General features: G+C 36.1%; 2 protein-coding genes across 12 annotated transcripts in view; one reads left to right on the top strand and one right to left on the bottom strand.

Annotated features, from left to right (window-relative positions):
* The window catches only part of LOC105693394 (potassium voltage-gated channel protein eag), a 33,353-nt gene that overhangs the window by 10,143 nt on the left and 5,432 nt on the right, over nucleotides 1-17,778 (top strand). For 5 of the 11 annotated variants that reach the window (XM_048648971.1, XM_048648966.1, XM_048648955.1 and 2 more), the window contains exons 3-13: nucleotides 1,483-1,583; nucleotides 2,610-2,742; nucleotides 3,991-4,002; nucleotides 10,117-10,385; nucleotides 10,509-10,808; nucleotides 10,952-11,220; nucleotides 11,813-12,078; nucleotides 12,148-12,433; nucleotides 12,896-13,259; nucleotides 16,541-16,656; nucleotides 17,436-17,543. In XM_048648971.1, the coding sequence (XP_048504928.1) occupies nucleotides 1,483-1,583; nucleotides 2,610-2,742; nucleotides 3,991-4,002; nucleotides 10,117-10,385; nucleotides 10,509-10,808; nucleotides 10,952-11,220; nucleotides 11,813-12,078; nucleotides 12,148-12,433; nucleotides 12,896-13,259; nucleotides 16,541-16,656; nucleotides 17,436-17,543 (2,224 nt within the window). The remainder of the gene's footprint in view (nucleotides 1-1,482; nucleotides 1,584-2,609; nucleotides 2,743-3,990; nucleotides 4,003-10,116; nucleotides 10,386-10,508; nucleotides 10,809-10,951; nucleotides 11,221-11,812; nucleotides 12,079-12,147; nucleotides 12,434-12,895; nucleotides 13,260-16,540; nucleotides 16,657-17,435; nucleotides 17,544-17,778) is intronic. The other 6 variants (XM_048648981.1, XM_048648987.1, XM_048648975.1 and 3 more) reach the window with 6 other exon arrangements.
* LOC105693396 (MTOR-associated protein MEAK7) lies at nucleotides 13,333-15,958 on the bottom strand. Its single transcript, XM_012413275.3, has 2 exons — nucleotides 15,837-15,958; nucleotides 13,333-15,488 (listed from the first exon to the last, which is right to left on the bottom strand). Exon 2 carries the CDS (start codon nucleotides 15,475-15,477, stop codon nucleotides 14,143-14,145), a length of 1,335 nt encoding a protein of 444 aa, XP_012268698.1. The 5' UTR covers nucleotides 15,478-15,488; nucleotides 15,837-15,958; the 3' UTR covers nucleotides 13,333-14,142.

The raw sequence follows: 17,778 nt of genomic DNA, 5'->3' as shown, positions 1-17,778 counted from the left end.
TCCCGCGTGTCATCCGTTGTAGGTAGTATACGAGCACCAGCTGCACGTAAGGAATTCCATACCCATCTAATCAACCGTAAACATCGATGGGATGTCGAGTTACGAACTGTATCGACGTGTAATATTATCGTCATTATTACGAAAACGCCGATGACAATCGGGATTCAGAAATAGATGAAATTTTTCTCCCGATTCTATATTTCGGCCATCTTGTAAAGCCGCGAGTTATATATTTACCTGCTTTTAACCGAAGTGGTTTTTCAGGAGAGTGTTGAGTGTTTCATCGTCGATGATGACCCCGCGTTATTAGTGTTGATATTTTCGGTTTCTTTGTTTTTTTTCCGATTTCCTTGAAATGCGTCGTGCATTTTAAAACGAAACCACGTCAGTTAACCATGGATAGGAGAAATAATGAACGCGTACGTTATTATGATTCCCGTTTGAAAGGGAGAACGTATTATACTATACGTTGCGCCTCGCGGGGCGTTTGCATATAGATATAATAATTTACTTTGCATAGAAATAGGGATGGAGATTTTATTGGAATTTGCGATTAAATTACCTCCAGAGTAGCCCCTTTGATGATATTTCTCGATATTTCAAATATCGCCACCCCAAAAAGATCGCCGCATCTGTACGGGTATAGTAAACCGTAAGTCGTCGTATGCGCTCGAATATTGGATTTCGAGCTTGTTGATTGAAGAGAGACGTACAGGTCGTATTTTTTTGTCGGTATTGATTCAAAACAGAATTTATGTATAAAACAAGAGAAAAAAAAAACAAGTAAAATGGTTGGGGTAAAAAACCTGAAATGAAACGGAAGGAGAAATGAAAAAAGCAGCTAGATCATCGCTCCCCCCATCTGTTATGTCATAATACGACGTTTTCGTGAACAAAAAAACCAGACATCAGGGTTATATCGGTACAAGCAGCGTCCCACGTCTGAAAAATTCACGGCAAAAGGGTCCGCTGGTTTTTTTTAACAATTTCTTTTTTTGTTTTTTTTTAGAAAAGTATCCCTGAACAGTATATTGCCTTCCGAACACGAGCATTTTTCAAGAGTACAAAAAATATACACGCGTGTACGCCTGTATATCGCCATTTGTAATCCAAAAGTTTAAATTCATCCCCGGGGACTCGATGATGGCCGTGGATCGTGTAAAAATATTTTCTCTTCGAATAATGTAAATGAAATGGGAAGAGCGGAAGGAAAGAGAGAAATTTTTTTCTTTTTCAAAATTACAAAAACACAATCGGCGTACAAATAATACACAGCCGACAATTTATAATTCAACATCGCGAGAGTAAAATTTCTCTTTTTTTTTTTTCCCCTCACATTTATCGAATCGTCGTCGATAAAATTGTTACAGTCTGAATGAACTGGATGAGCACCTTTCGACGGACGGTTTTATCGTCGCAAATTAAACTGGAGATTATAAGATGCATTTTTGATAATGTCTCGATCCTTTTTTTCATTTTCAGCCGACAGCAGTTTTCTACTTGCAAATGCCCAGATAGCGGACTTTCCGATCGTCTATTGCAACGAAAGTTTCTGCAAAATTTCCGGCTTCAATCGGGCAGAGGTAAGGCATAAATCAAGGAGTCCCAAATTTTTCTGCACTCTGCATATAAATCGACCCGATCGGTACGAAGCAATTTCGCAGCACGGACGAAACGTACAATCGTAATTATAATTTCTTCTCGGCGTAATTTATGTGCCGGAAATTTTCACTCGCAAACGTCCAGAAAAATGGTAGCGATTAAATTCCGTAAAGTTTCGTAACGGAATAGAAATAAAAAGAGAGTAGAGAAAAAAAGGAATGGAAAAGCTTGTTTCCAAGTCGTACAGCTTCCGCCGGGAATAACAATTTTGCGGATTCAGGGGTAAAGCTTGGTGAAAGATATTGCGCAAGTGCAGCAGCGGCGGAGTTGAGTTTATTTTCGAAGAATCAGGAAAAGCAGCAGGTTGGATATATCGTAATACATGTACGGCATAATAAAAAGGTACATGGAATAATAATTGACCCAGATCTTTGAAACTGGGTTAGATTCTTCCGTTATTATATTATTTATAAACCCAAATCTGAACCTACCCGTATTCGATCTTGACGGTGGGAAAAAATTCCGGGAATATTCATCGGGCAGGTGCGTGAAGACTTCGGAGACTTATATAGATCATATATTTTTATTGCTCCGTTTTATAGTTTTGTGCGTGACCACATAATCGAGATGACAGTTGAATCTGCGTCGTTGTGAAAAACGATTTTTACAGAGTATATATACAGTTTCATTTCCTAGGAAATAGAATATAAACTACAACGAAGGTATATGTGTATAAGGGAAAAAATTTATTGCCTAAGGTTAATCGCTCGAGATTTATTTCCGCGAGAAAAGTTTCAAGGATTTTTCTACTGGATATATACATTAGGCATTATAATGTGGAGTACCGACTGTAATACGAGTTCGGAAGTTGTGAAATCGCCATAGATTCATTTCTCTCACAAGTTTGAATGCTGTAATAATACCATGTGTAACAGTATACCGTAGTTTGAAAAGAAAGAGAGAAAAAAAAAGACACCAACTTTTATTCAATATTTCCTCATTTATAGGTAATGCAAAAATCATGTCGTTGCGCTTTCATGTACGGCGAACTGACCAACAAGGAAACAATATCCCGCATCGAAGAGTGTTTGGAAGGGCAGATCCACGACCAGTTCGAGATTCTGCTTTACAAGAAAAACAGTAAGTGCAAATTATAATTTCTCTTTTTTTTTTTTCTCGTCTCACTCATTACCGTAGCGTAACCTGCTGTTACGGAGTTATTATAACGCCGTACCTATTTTGTCACGAGAAACGCCCTTATAGAGGTATAGGTATATTCATGTATGATGTGTTACTCGGAATACATATATTTCTCTCTTTGTGAATAACGGATGAACATCTGACGTATTTACGTGGGTATATAATGTACGAGTATACATATTACCTATATCACTTGTACACAAATAGAATTTCACATTTCACACTCAATTTAATTTGACGCTCTGTACCGAATACACGGCGGTTGCAAATACATCGCACTTGGAAGTTAATATTCTTTGACTAAAATTTTCCTCAAAACTAGTTTAGTATATTTGATACTTATACCATAACACAGCCACCCTCGCAGTAGGGGTCGTAAAATTACTTTCGTTTTCGAAGTATTTCGCCAGATATCATGCAGATCTGATCACGCGACTGGTATATACATATAAATGCGAAGTCGAAGAAAGGGGAAGAATGGAACAAGAAATTGCATATAAATGAATTTACAGGTATAGAAACGAGAATCAATAAAAGATTTCAATCTCAGCCAGGATGAACTGCACGGCGAAATACTCGACGAAAGAAAATATACGATCGTGTGGTCCTGATTTGCAACTAACTACCGATCGGATACACGTTTATATCCATACGACCTTTAAAATCGAGCGAAAAAACCATTTTAATTTATTGATCGGAAATAATCGATAATTATTAGATATTCGGGTATTCGACGGTAGTAAGGATTCTCTGAGTTGAATGAATATTGTCGAGTTAATTTTCATGTAGAAATGGGAGTCTTTACGATCAGATTTTCCCATGGAATATTGTTATCGAAAATCGACGATAGGACACGACTCCTCTTTTGTCAGACGGTGTATTGAACATTTTTTTTTGTGGTTTTTTTCTTTTTGTTTCTTTGTTTTTTTTTTCTTTTCACGTATTGGCGTTCATTATCCATGAAAAGTCATTAACAAAGTGATAATATAGAACATGTTCATATTTATTTTGCAATTTATCGAATTAAATCCTCTGATACATTTTGGCGAGACTATGTCGGTTAAAATAAGTCCCAATGAGTCTAGCGCTCACTTTGTTTAATCTATTTTAACACTTTGCAATTAACGAGAATCTAAATATACAGTGTTAAACGTAAAAATAAATAATTGAAGGTAATTTTGTTTAAAGGTACCCCACGAGGTATGTGTAGCACAACTCAAAACTGCACTCAAAAAAGCCTGTAAGTCACTTTGATCCAATAAGGAAACAAAAGTATACAACACATACAATTATACACCTAAAAATCTGAATCTAACGATATCTAATCCTCGTGCCTTACGTAAAATTAATTAAACTCAAATTTATCGGATAAACAAAAAAAAAAACATCATCGAAAATGTTTCACACGTCTATATAATTAAACGGTACAGCGTTGCGAAGGAGAGAAAAAAAAAATAAAAATTAACTAACATTCAATCGATGTACTGGAAATAAAATGGCGCGTAGTTGGATTCGCTAAAACAGAAAATGTTTGGCATACTTACGATGGAACGAAAACCCGATAGAATGTTATGTGTACATATGTAAATATATATATTTTACATGTATACGAGTGGTAGAGGTTGTACATAGATATCCTACATAACGGGGGTACTGCATGAGAAACACAGAGAAACATATTTCACCGCGTGTATCAAAATCACCAATAACGTAACTATATCGCATACAATCTGTTTTCAAGAACTGACGGTGAGGTTCATTCAACTGTACACTGGAAGTACAGTGTGTTATGAATAGCATAGTTGCGCATATATATAGACATCCTACAATAGGGTATGGGTATATCAATCAAGTTCTCCGTTTCCGGATACCAGTGCATCGATATGTCTCTCATATGACCTGCATCGTACGGTATAGTGAAACGCGGTGTATTTGCGGTACATCGAGGGTATTCTATATCAAGACTTGGGTCACTGTGATGCTTTGAACGAAGAAAAAAGAAACCAATTCCCTCTCTTCATATATATTAAAGAATCGACCCCACGACTACCCCCTTTTTATACGTACAGACGTTACATCCAACTTTATCCGCGCCTGGGACTTCATTTTAGCGAGGCAGAATTTTCGTTTCGTAATTTTTCTCTCCAACCACCCGCGTTTTTGAAAAATCGAGGGAGAATCATCGCATCGAATTTTATGCCAATTATTTGTAAATAAAATAAATTCTACACAGGGATTGTCGAATGAGAAAACTTTTAAATAATTACATCGTAAACGGGATCGGTTCTTCCGGGATGATGACGTGGACGACATTAACGTTGATTAGAGTGATTTATATCCTGGCGAATGAAATATAGTTAAATGCACGTTCGGGATTAGGTACTCGAGCCCAGCTTAAGTGCGCTATAAAAATATTTTAATGGTTTCGGATTTCCTATAGCCTCGTGTTGCCGCTATTCCTCGGGTCAATTAATCACCGTTAATAAGCGTCGCTATCTTGTATTATGTTTTCTCGGCCGAGTGTGATCTACATGGACAAATATCTTCCACGTTAAATTGAAAAGCCCATCAAAATATCAACTGCTGGGAACAAAAATTTGCAAAGAGAGCGACTAAGAGTAACTATAAAAAAAATTCTTGACCATTATTCGGCTGGTTTTTACCCCTGTCATTGAATAGTGAGAGTGAAACGTGCGTGTGAAATTGCAGTATAACGACGTGTTTCAAACAGTTCGACCTGCCCACAACGATAATCTTTGCATTTCAAGGACTGTAATATGTATACCTACGAGGGAGGCGGAGTTCCGTCACGTCAGCAAAATTATCAACGATCTACCTATAGAAATTTAGCGTTTAAACGACTACACAATGTAACATGAACAATTTAAGTATCATACTTTTATGTGCGAACGCAAGCGGGGGTACAGTTTGCATATGAGAATTATCATACATCTGTACGATCAGTGACACAGCGTTTAATATGAATATAATATGCCATGCACGCCTGCACGGTTTTTTTTTTTTTTTTTTATTTCAAGTCGAACAACGCGAAATTTCTGAAATTTTGTCGAAATACGTTACGCGACGCGACGCGAATCCCTCCGGGGAAATTCTTCTCTTATCTTTCGTTAACACGAACAACTTTTCCGGGCATTATTATAGGACGTGCCGTTTGTTGAAACACCAAAATTCGGGGTGTTGAGGAACGGTTGGATAAATATCGGTTCCAAATCCGATGCCCCTGGTACGCTACCAATTCTCCGACAATCGTAGCTTCAGACCTCCGTATTGACAGAGCACTACCCGTTTTGGTGCGAAACGACCTAATTGAGCAAAAGCGAAGAGGAGTGCAGGGTGAAGTGGAAGAGAGTATATGGAGTAGAGTAGACGAGATGAGACGAGTGGAGTGGAGTAGCGGAGTACAGAGTAGAAGAGGAATGGAAAAAGAGAGAGGCAAGAAATAGAGGGCTAGAAGACACCCAGCTCAGTTATGTCGTGATGAGTTCCGGTCCTCGTTCTTTTTATCTGTCTGCACAGCGCAATCGGTATCTCTAAAGAACAGCCAACGGCTAAAACTCCGATCTTTTTCCAGCGCGAAACACGAAGATCGGTCGTACCCGAATATATAACGGTCTCCAGGTGTTCCTTCTCTAAATTGGATGGAGTTTACTCGGAAACAGGATAAGGAGTCCTTCGCTTTCTCTACAGCAATTTCACTTCGTAAGGAGCACTGAAAGCGAAGCATATAATTTTATAGATCGAGTCTCCGCAGGTGTGAGATGTACGACGTGTCAATCTCCACCCAGTCGCGAACATATTCACGGACGTTACTGCGATCATTGGGTCGTTCGTACGAAAGCTAGAAACATCAAATTTTCTCGCGGATGCAGCACACGCGAACTCAAATATCATCGCGATGTATTTCTCCGAAGCGGTCATCACACGAAGTGGTTGCAGGATTTTTATCGACAAGTTGCGCGAGAATGGCTGATTTTAACGTCTTCTTCGGATTACAGCGTACGGTATTAACGGTATAGTAGTGCAGTTGGTCATCGAGGCGTGTATTATTATCTGTATACTCTGCAGTTTTCTACGTTTCGCAAAAATCAACGATGATTGACCGACAAAAAATTCGCAATTATCCCACGGTTTGTTTTGTATAGGTATGCTCAACGAATCGTAGCGAGAGAAAACGCAGCAGCATATCTGTAGCGAAGAGTAATTTGGGCGGAGCCCGAAATTGCTGTGACGTAAAAACCAGCCGAATCAAAGAATCGCATTTTTAAACGAGTTCATATAAACCGCTTTCTAGCGAATAAAAAATGAGTTGAAATAAATAAATCAATAATTAAAAAAAAAAGAGCCACCGAAAAATAGCAAACCATCACTATCATTCACATAAACATTATATTTCACTCAAGACCCAAGTTGGTTTCAATAAAAAATACAGTATAATGATCTGGATTAAAAAAAAAAACACTGATTAATAAAAATTAAACGTTGCAAATTTGGAGACCGGATCTAATGTTACCTTATAAATATAATCGTTATAATACGACTTCAACTTTTTCCGTACATCAATCTGATTATTTAATTGCTTATTAGTTATTAGTTTTCTTACTTATCTACTCAATATACCTTAGCTTACTGCATTTCGCATGCTTTCACCCTAATATTCACATACATTTATAGGTATAAATTTGTATATTATTTATGGAATTACATAATAGAGGAAAGCACTAGCGTGCCTCGTAGACCTGATAATGCAAACCAGCTGTTTCCAGATTCAGTTCATTACCTGCAGTGATGTATATATAAATGTATAAACGCATACTTGTACGACACATATATGATTATCTATGCACACAGAAATATCGTACTTAAGCGCATTATACCTAGGTCTATGTAATCACCTTTGCATCGTACGTGGAAATTAACTAATTTGCATATTTTGAGCATACGTATGCAAGTTACAGAAAGTATAGGTATATAGGTATACATGCTCGGTAATGTTGTACGTATCACATAAGTGGATTCTAGATCTTATAGCTGACAATAAATTCGGCGATCTGTTTTGCTGTGATCAATTAATATTTCACTGTCAGTCTTCTTTCACGTACGTGCAAGAACATTAGCAAGGAAGGTTTGTTGATTTAAAACAACGAACATTCGCATACTTCTACTTTACTTTTATGATTTGCAAGGCGTACCTATATAATACACGTATACCTATAAGGTACGCCATTTATTTAGTCATTCATTACTGACTCGGGTGCTTTGAGTTGTTGATTATAATAAGCTGAACTTTAAGCTAGAACGAAGTAGAATTTACCGAGAGTTTGGACTTTGTGAAATTTGGTTCGCTTTGAATTGAGCCAACTACAAGAGTTCGCATAAATTGTACATTGCTTGGCACTATTTTTGTTGTCAGACTTAAACCAAATTTCAAGAAGCGAATAAAATTTTCCGAAAAGAATACCTAGTCGGTTTTATCACGAGCTCACTTATTTCACCTGCATCAGTTCTGCAGAATCAATTTATAAGATATCTTTCATAATTATCGTGTAAAAAAAAGGCCTTAAACTTAAATTCTGATTTGAGAGTCCCTGAGATTGAATAAAATAATTTTTATATATTTTTTTTTCATCTGCAACTGTAAAAAATTTTGTATCAGTTTGTGAAAAAAAAACCCTTTTGATGTGATATATTATGTATGTATCTGTATTATAATCTTTGTCTTATTTACATGTGATCTAAAAGCTATGATTTTTTTCAAATTCTTTATCTCAACAATGGGGTGCATGCATGATATGGTCTTCGGATATGAATTACTAATCAAGTCGATTATTATTTTACTATATTAGACAATTCCTTTCCTCAATTTCTCACGCACTTTTCATGTACCTGAGAGCCATAAGGTACCACCTAAAAATCGTTATGCCGATAGGTATAATTATTAATTAACTACCTGCTAATAACGTTTAAACAGTTACGAAAATATGTTCCCTTTATAGTAATTAGCCAGGATTTATGTGTTTTAATTTAACGATATAAGTTTGTTTGCTAGCTTATGAGTCTAAGAATTCAAGAGTAATTTCAAGCTGACCGGAGCCTAATTAGATTTCCGATTTTACGCCCATTACTTAATAGTTGACTCTTTGTCAGTTCACATTTACCATCGCGGCGAATACCTGTAATTTTAGATATAAATAGTACAATTGTAAAGGAACAGTGATATTTTCTTTTTGAACTAATCTAATGGCAGCCCCATCAGCGGTGTAGATACTACCCTTATCGACCAAGCACATTGTCAAACTTTTTTTTCTAATTAGTCATCAATGCCGTTGACAGGTGGAGTAAAAGGATCAAAGCTTGTGGGGACTTTCGCTGACTCAAAAAGCTCAAAGCAACGCGTGCTTGAATTTTGGGAGAGCGATGTACAAGTTTTGCAATAAAACATCCTATTTAGTTCCTGGCATGCCATGACAGAAAATCCTCAAAGTAAATTCTTGAGTTCAACACGTGAATTAATTAAATGCGCACCGTGCGGTTTTGAAGTCTCCTTGCAGTGGCTAGGGTATAAAATTCCTGATCTTTAACGGAAACCTGAATGCTGCAAGGTTATAAATTAGTAGAAACAGAAAGAAATTGAAAGAGCTTCATTACTACTTAACATATTTCTCTGTCGAGCTTGGGTAATTAATATGTAAGTTAGCACAGTTTTAAAATAGACATACTCTAGGTATAATATATTTCTAATTTTCTATCCTCTTTTGCAGTAGATACAAACATGATTAATCTTGAATTATTGCCAGACCATGAATCTCTCATAACTTATGATAACCGCAAGTAAACGAACTCATATAGTATTTAAATCTTGGCTTCTAATGTGGCTGTCAAATTATCTATATGACTTTGTCTTATAGATGAACGTGCCTAAGTATATTTATATTCACATTTATGACAATTCAATAGCACTCTCTTATAATACTTCATATCACTCTTCGGTAGGCTCGGCATGTAGTTATGTGACATGGTATAGCTCCGATAATCTTTTATCCTCTCATCAAACAATGATGATCCAGCTATGATAGAGATTTTTTCTAATTTCAGGATGTTGCATGTCGGTCATCAATGTTTGAACTATACTTCTCTATCTCTATTTAGAATGGTATAATTGAATGTAGATCGTATATTCAATATTTTTGAACGTACGGTTAACTGTAATTAATAGCAATGCTAGAATCTTTTGGCTCTGTAGGTACATCTTTATCTATTTGATATTAATAATAATATTCCTGTTGCGATATACAGAGACACCACTATGGCTTTTATTACAAATCGCGCCGATCAAAAACGAACGAGATTTGGTCGTCTTGTTTCTTTTGACATTTCGGGATATCACTGCGCTCAAACAACCCATAGAAACCGACGACGCCAAGGGTGGATTATCCAAGTTTGCAAAGCTTGCCAGATCCGTCACCAGATCAAGATCTGTTCTGGTTTCTCAGTTCAGTTCGCATCTCCCTGTCCTCAAAGACACAGCACTGCCAACTACGGCCAAGCAATCACACTTGGCTCATGTAAGCATAAGTATTGTTATCAAAATCATGCTCTTACAACATCTAGTTTCACGTGCTGTCGTTTTGTTTGAATTCCTAAGAAATCATGTTGATCTGGTTCCTCTATCCCTCTTCTTCTTTCAGATGATGTCCTTGAGCGGCGATGTCATGCCTCAATATCGTCAAGAAGCTCCAAAGACACCTCCTCATATTTTATTACATTACTGTGCTTTCAAAGCTATTTGGGATTGGATTATTTTATGCCTGACTTTCTACACTGCGATCATGGTCCCATATAATGTGGCATTCAAAAACAAAACCAGCGAGGACGTCTCTCTGCTAGTCGTTGATAGTATAGTTGATGTCATTTTCTTTATCGATATCGTTTTGAATTTTCACACAACGTTTGTCGGTGCTGGTGGCGAAGTCGTCTCAGATCCAAAGGTACTTTACGCACCGCAGACCAAGGACTGCAAACTTCTTCGTTTTGCATGAATCTTCTGAACTCTTTGACATAAAAAATATTCATATTTCCATGAAAAAAATACTTTTGGGAATGTTTGTACTGATAATTTATTATTACCTAGGTGATCCGGATGAATTATTTGAAGTCATGGTTTATAATTGACTTACTGAGCTGTTTACCATACGATGTATTTAATGCCTTTGATCACGACGAAGATGGAATAGGCAGCCTGTTCTCTGCCCTGAAGGTGGTCCGACTCTTGCGATTAGGGCGTGTTGTGAGAAAACTTGACCGGTACTTGGAGTACGGGGCAGCAATGCTAATTTTGCTACTCTGTTTTTACATGCTGGTTGCTCATTGGCTGGCCTGCATTTGGTACGTCACTTTAAGGTGATTTCACACTGTGTACATGTTTCCTGAATAGTCTGTACAGTTGGACTTGATCTACTTAATGTTAAGACAGAAATTGGTTAATAAATGCTTGTCACATCAACTATATCATAGTAAAGAAATTGCATGAAATATGTTCATTGAATGATAGTTAAGCACTTACAGTAGAAGCTATGCCAAGTTTAACATCTTAATACTTTCGAAATATTTCTTACAGAACTGAAATTACCTATATTATTCATTACTTTGCACGTGAAAGAGAAACATTGAGATTTTCTCTCACGGTTTTCCTTATACATTTGAATATGAACTTTTCTCAATAGCTCTTATCAGTGACATGCCCATGCTTTATTCTGTAGACTATGATTTTTACTAGCAAACACAGTGTGATTTCAATCAACAGTATTACAAATAAGCATCATATTTATGAGGATATTACGTTGTTACTTAGTTCTATATTTGCAGTTCTTCCTATGCGCCATGCATCCAAATAGATGAATTATCAAGCATTCAATTCTAAAAATAAATTGTGCATAATTTTAGGTGAAAGTGATACATATTTCTGTTATGATGATTCTGATATTCATTTTAGGTATTCCATAGGGCGATCCGACGCTGATGCTGGTGTGCAATATTCTTGGCTATGGAAATTGGCCAATGTTACACAATCACCTTACAGCTATCTGTGGACAAATACGAGCACTACACCGGAATTGATAGCAGGTCCTGCGAGACGCACAATGTATGTTACTGCCCTGTATTTTACAATGACCTGCATGACTTCAGTTGGATTTGGAAACGTCGCTGCAGAAACTGATAATGAGAAAATTTTCACCATTTGTATGATGATCATTGCTGGTATGAACGAACACTATTTTTATACCAACTTTTTCGAATTCTTTCCTAATACCTTTATTACTTTCATAGCTCTTCTATATGCCACAATATTTGGTCACGTGACTACCATAATTCAGCAGATGACATCGGCAACTGCAAAGTATCATGATATGCTGAATAATGTGAGGGAATTCATGAAACTTCACGAGGTACCTAAGGCACTCAGTGAACGGGTCATGGACTATGTGGTCAGCACTTGGGCTATGACAAAAGGACTCGATACAGACAAGGTTCTTAATTACTGTCCAAAGGATATGAAGGCAGATATTTGCGTCCATTTAAATAGAAAGGTCTTCAACGAGCATCCTGCATTCAGGTAAATACAAGCATCCCACAACAGCTTCACCATGCAATGACACACTAATCAACAATAATTAATTGCGTAGTAAATCATATTTCGAGATGAAATAAACGATGCGATGATCATTTGTATCGCTTTATAAATGCGATTGCAAATCAGACTATTAACTATGCACGTTGTACCATTTTTCACAATTTAATCAGTAAACTATATTCTGTTTGAAAGTACAACATTAAGGTTTACCATAACAGCATACTACGGGTGAGACCGAACTAAAACCAATTCATGTTTTTAAAATATGATCTTACTATCTTCTTGTACATTATTAAAACGATGAACAAGATTTTAGCTCCCGTGCTACAAAGAATAGTAGCACAGCATCAACAAATGGTGTTACTTTCAGTTGATCTCGCAAAAAACCCCTCTGGTTGCTGCACCTATACATCTTGTTTCAGTTTAAGGTTTCGTACGTTGCAGACTGGCCTCAGATGGCTGTTTAAGAGCTCTGGCTATGCACTTCACGATGTCACATAGCGCACCAGGCGATCTGTTGTACCACACTGGGGAATCCATAGACTCTCTATGCTTCATCGTAACTGGGAGCTTGGAAGTCATTCAGGATGATGAGGTCGTCGCAATTTTGGGCAAAGGAGACGTATTTGGCGACAGCTTTTGGAAAGACTCTGCTATCGGTCAAAGCGCTGCCAACGTCAGGGCTCTAACATACTGCGATTTACACACCATCAAACGTGATCGACTACTGGAGGTGCTCGACTTTTATCAAGCTTTCGCCAACTCCTTTGCTCGAAATCTCGTTCTCACTTACAACCTTCGCCATCGGGTAAGTCTAACAGTAAATTATATTCATAACTAGGAATAAGTTTAGGTTGATGAAAAGCAAATTTTGCATCAGATTTTACCCACGCGCTAAATATTTTATTCTTTTGGGTAAACGGTATCAAAGACAACAATCAGATTTAAACCATTAGAATTAAATTCAAATGAAAATTATATTATATCATTGGATTAACTGTCTGGCGCAATTCAATATTGGTTTTCTAGTTATATTACAATAATTTACACTTGATAACGATAAATTTAAGAGTTTTCCAAACGATTGGATTTTGAAATCACATTACAATTGAAGGTAGAGTTTTTGAACAGATACATAAATGTGTTTAAAGTGTTGAATTCACACTCGTTATTATACAATAACAATCTCATCAAACTCTCTCATAAATAAACATCAATGATGATTTGAAATTACGTTAACATGATTAAAAATAATCATAGAACATAAAATGCACAACTATTTTAATACTCGTAGAAATTCAAGGGTTCAAGTTTTACTTATCTCGTATCAGATTAGGCCTTGAAGATATTGCATTTATCCCTGTGCCACATCGAACTAATTAAATTCACTCATTCTTTGGCATTGCCTGTCATTATTACAGATGGGAATCAAATAATCAAATATTTCATGGATGCATTTCGATCCATGGAAGAAAAACTGTACAGAATTTTGGTATCCATATTAAATATCATTTCTTGCCAAGTGGGGAGCAATTTAATCAATACAATACATCGAAAGTATCAGTTGACCAAATATGTTATTTTATAACCAGGGCCAACAATATATAGTCATCTATGTTTCTAAAAGCATTATTTGCGGTAGTTTTCATCGCATAGGAGTCTTATTTAAATAGATAGTTAAATTGGCTTAATTACTTCTCTTTTTTTTTATCTCTGAGGCCTTCACTATGTAATGTACGCCCCGCCAATTCTAACATAACTTTTGCCGCTGGATCACTATCTAGTACAGAAGTACCTCTTTCAGTTTCATCGACCTCTGGCAAAGGCCCTACACCCCAAACCTCACAATGTTTAATTTTGAAATTTTCTGATCCACTCAGTTGCGTGTAGTTTTGAAACGTGGTACACGTAACGCATGATCTGCCAGATCCATACTCACAATCTAACCAAAGTCCTGGATAATTTAATTGTCCTCCCATTAGCAAGCCATTGGGCATAGTTTGCTGATGTAGATTTAAATACTGATAATGATTGTTGTATGAGGTTGAAGGAAACGTCAATATCTTTGGTTCTAGTTTAAATAAATAACAAGATTCATTACCTATAAAATTTGGGCTTAAAGACCAGTTATCTGGTGCAAATCCACCAAACACATGATTTTCTGTATCCTGTACTATTAACAAAGTTGCACCTTGCATTGATATTCGTCCTAGCATAGTTGAAAATGATTCTCCATGAATTTGGCTTGAAAATAGAAATCGCCATTCATTTCTCAGTTCGTGTGGAAGGCTTAAATTTAAAAACAAAACATCACTCAGTCCAAGGATACTGGGAAAATGTGGGATATTTTCTAGGCCTCGACATATCGGTAGCAGATTAAGATCATTGATTTTCAAGCTGGTATTTTTATCCCCCTTCTTTTGCGATATCAAAAATAAATTCTGAAACACATGAGATTGAATGGCTTTGAAATTAGCTGCACGACTAAACCAACTCTCTATTTCATCAGACGTTAGGGCATCTTCCTCATTACCAATATCTTCGCAAAGGCTTTGAGAATGGAGATTAATTCTTCTAGAATTTACATTGCACCCGATTGAACTCCAGCTATTGTAGTTTGGGTTGCCACTATTTTTTTGTAGCCTCAAATATGAGTTCACCGTTGCCTCAATGTATTGAATGAAACAAGTCTTTGGTATTTCATATTTCTGTTCACTTTCTGAAAAGCCTTTTAGTAACAAATTTGTACGCTCATCAGCACTGCCTCTGACTGCAAAAACATATAGCCTTCCAAAATTCTCCCCATTTATAGCAGACAATTTTTTTCCTGGTTCATGGCACAAGAACTTTACTACAAACTGCAACAGATAGTCATCTAAATGAGTTGACCAGTGTTTAAAAACATCCTCCCTCTTTATTGACCCAGAACTCCGGGACATTGATTTAAATAAATTTTCCACTAAGTTCTGCTCATCGGACGATAAAATATTCCCCGATGATGAAGAACGACTAGTTCCATGACCCATATCTGAAAAAACTAACAAATAGAAATAATTATTATCTCAATAACTGATCTTTATTCAAAACATTAAGAAAACAGGTGGGGTGAATTACACATCAAAAAGTGTTCTAATCTACTTTTATTACTGAATAATTTATTCTATGGGATTATTCTTTTGAACAATCAAAAGATCAATCCAACTGAAGGATAGAAGTAATGTGCTGTGTATTTTAACCTTTCAGTATGATATAAAATAGAAATTGGTTTTTTATCAACCTTGATTAATATTCTGAATGTGAAAGTGGCAATCCATTTTTTGATTTTATTGTCGTGTGACACCTCAAGTAAATATCATGTCGATTTAACAATTATTAAAACAATTACCGAACGTTATTGCTAACCCTTCGTCAGTCTTCCGGCACCTTTTGGTCGAAGAATTTGAGACTTCCCTTCGTCACGAGAAGTTTTGGCAATAACTCGATGATTCAAATTCGGTAGAGTTTAACCAACGAATATAAGTCTGAATTCGTTGAGTTTAACAATACTACAGCGCTATATTTTCAGGAATAATTGACCGACACTTGGCTCACAAATCACATGGTTCGTTCATGTTGCAAACGTGAAACATTCGGCACAACTCTAAACCCGCTACTATCAAGATAAATAAAACGTTTGAGGTTATATTCAAGAATTCACAAACTATTGACTGCCAGTGACGCGCATGTCTGAAATTCAATCTTGAAGCCGAATTTCGTCTTCTACCCTTTCGCTCAATGCGCAATACTGACCAATGCGTTCAATTTTATCTCAGAAATTAAATCCTGATACAAAGATAACCAACTATATCGATTTTAATCAATTATAATTCATTATCATCACCCTATTGTGATGCCGAATGACCGTACATGCTTATCTACAAAGCTGATCGTAGCTTTGAAAACAATCGCTCTAATGAAACTGTCACCTGCAATATACACACATTAGTCGAAATTGATAAATTCAGCTCTGGAGTTATGACCATTATTTACGATCCTTTTCCAGATTTCCTAGCTCATCTTTTATTTAAAGAGATTTTGTATTTATTGTAGTTGATCTTCCGAAAGGTCGCCGATGTGCGACATGAGAAGGAACTTGCAGAGCGTAGGAAAAATGAGCCACAGCTGGATCAAACGCAGGACCACCTTGTACGCAAGATATTTTCAAGGTAGGAAATTTATCATATATAAATCTCTAGACAAATAATTTTTGCTAATATGTATTGAATGTTTTGCAATATAATATTACAACTTATAGCATTGAAACGAATCGAAGTTCTTTATAAGTAAAATAATAACACCATACCAGTTTACGATATATATTCAAAATCTTTGTATCAATTAACTAGTCAAATCCCTATATTGGATATATCTCTGAAAGAGCAATTTTATAACTGTAATTATCATTCATGACCGAATTTTTCTACTGTAAATGGGAACAAAATTTGACACTCTGTTATGTTGTCACAAGATGAAGTGCCTCTGCAGCTTGGTTCTTTTTTCTTTTTACTTCCATTTCTCCTACCTGACTGAAAATGAAATTTACACCGTCCAAATTATAAGTCTGGTCCAAAGAATTTTTTTACCAGTTTCCACGTTTTTCATTATCAGGCTTCTATTTCATGTGGCATGGTAAAGGTTTTTTTTTTTTTTTTCTCTACTCACTAGTCTGCAATTCTATAAAGAGAATACACAATCAGTTGTATGGAGAAGGTTTTTGAAGCAAGTTTTTTCCCTTCCTCCAGGAGAGATTCAATACTGTATGTACAGGTTGATTGAAAGTGATAATTTGTATTTACAGACAATTGATTGGAAATTATTTAATTATGAGTTATGATTGTAATGTTTATCATGTGAGTTTGAAATTGATACAAGAGTTGGCATGGATATGTAAATCGTGAGGGTATTTCTTTATGTGATTGTCGATTGTTGGGCTGGCCCTGAAAAGATTCAAGACGGATGGAGAACCCCTAATGACAAAGATGCTGACCTGTCATCATCAGGATTCAGACGAGGAGCTCACTGTCAACGTTCTACCACCATGGCCCAGTTTTAGGCAATTTCATTTATTAATTTCCATTTTTCCCATTCTTATATAATATTATATTCCGTTATCGTAATTCAATATAAATCATCTTTCAATATTTTATTACTATCATCATTCTTCTAATTAATTATTATTCTTATTATTATCATGATTCTATATTATTATTGTTATCATTATTATTATCATTATCATTATTATCTTTATTATCATCACTACATTAGTGTCTTTGGTTCTAAATACAAAT

This window comes from Athalia rosae, chromosome 1 (assembly GCF_917208135.1).
Source record: "Athalia rosae chromosome 1, iyAthRosa1.1, whole genome shotgun sequence".
Classification (NCBI taxonomy): Eukaryota; Metazoa; Arthropoda; class Insecta; order Hymenoptera; family Athaliidae; genus Athalia; species Athalia rosae.
The sequence above is the reverse complement of the archived record's forward strand: the minus strand, read 5'-3'. Positions and strand labels throughout refer to the sequence as shown.

Excerpts from the sequence above, each read along its gene's own strand:
- LOC105693396 (XM_012413275.3), bottom strand. The coding sequence starts at position 15,477 with ATGGGTCATGGAACTAGTCGTTCTTCATCATCGGGGAATATTTTATCG.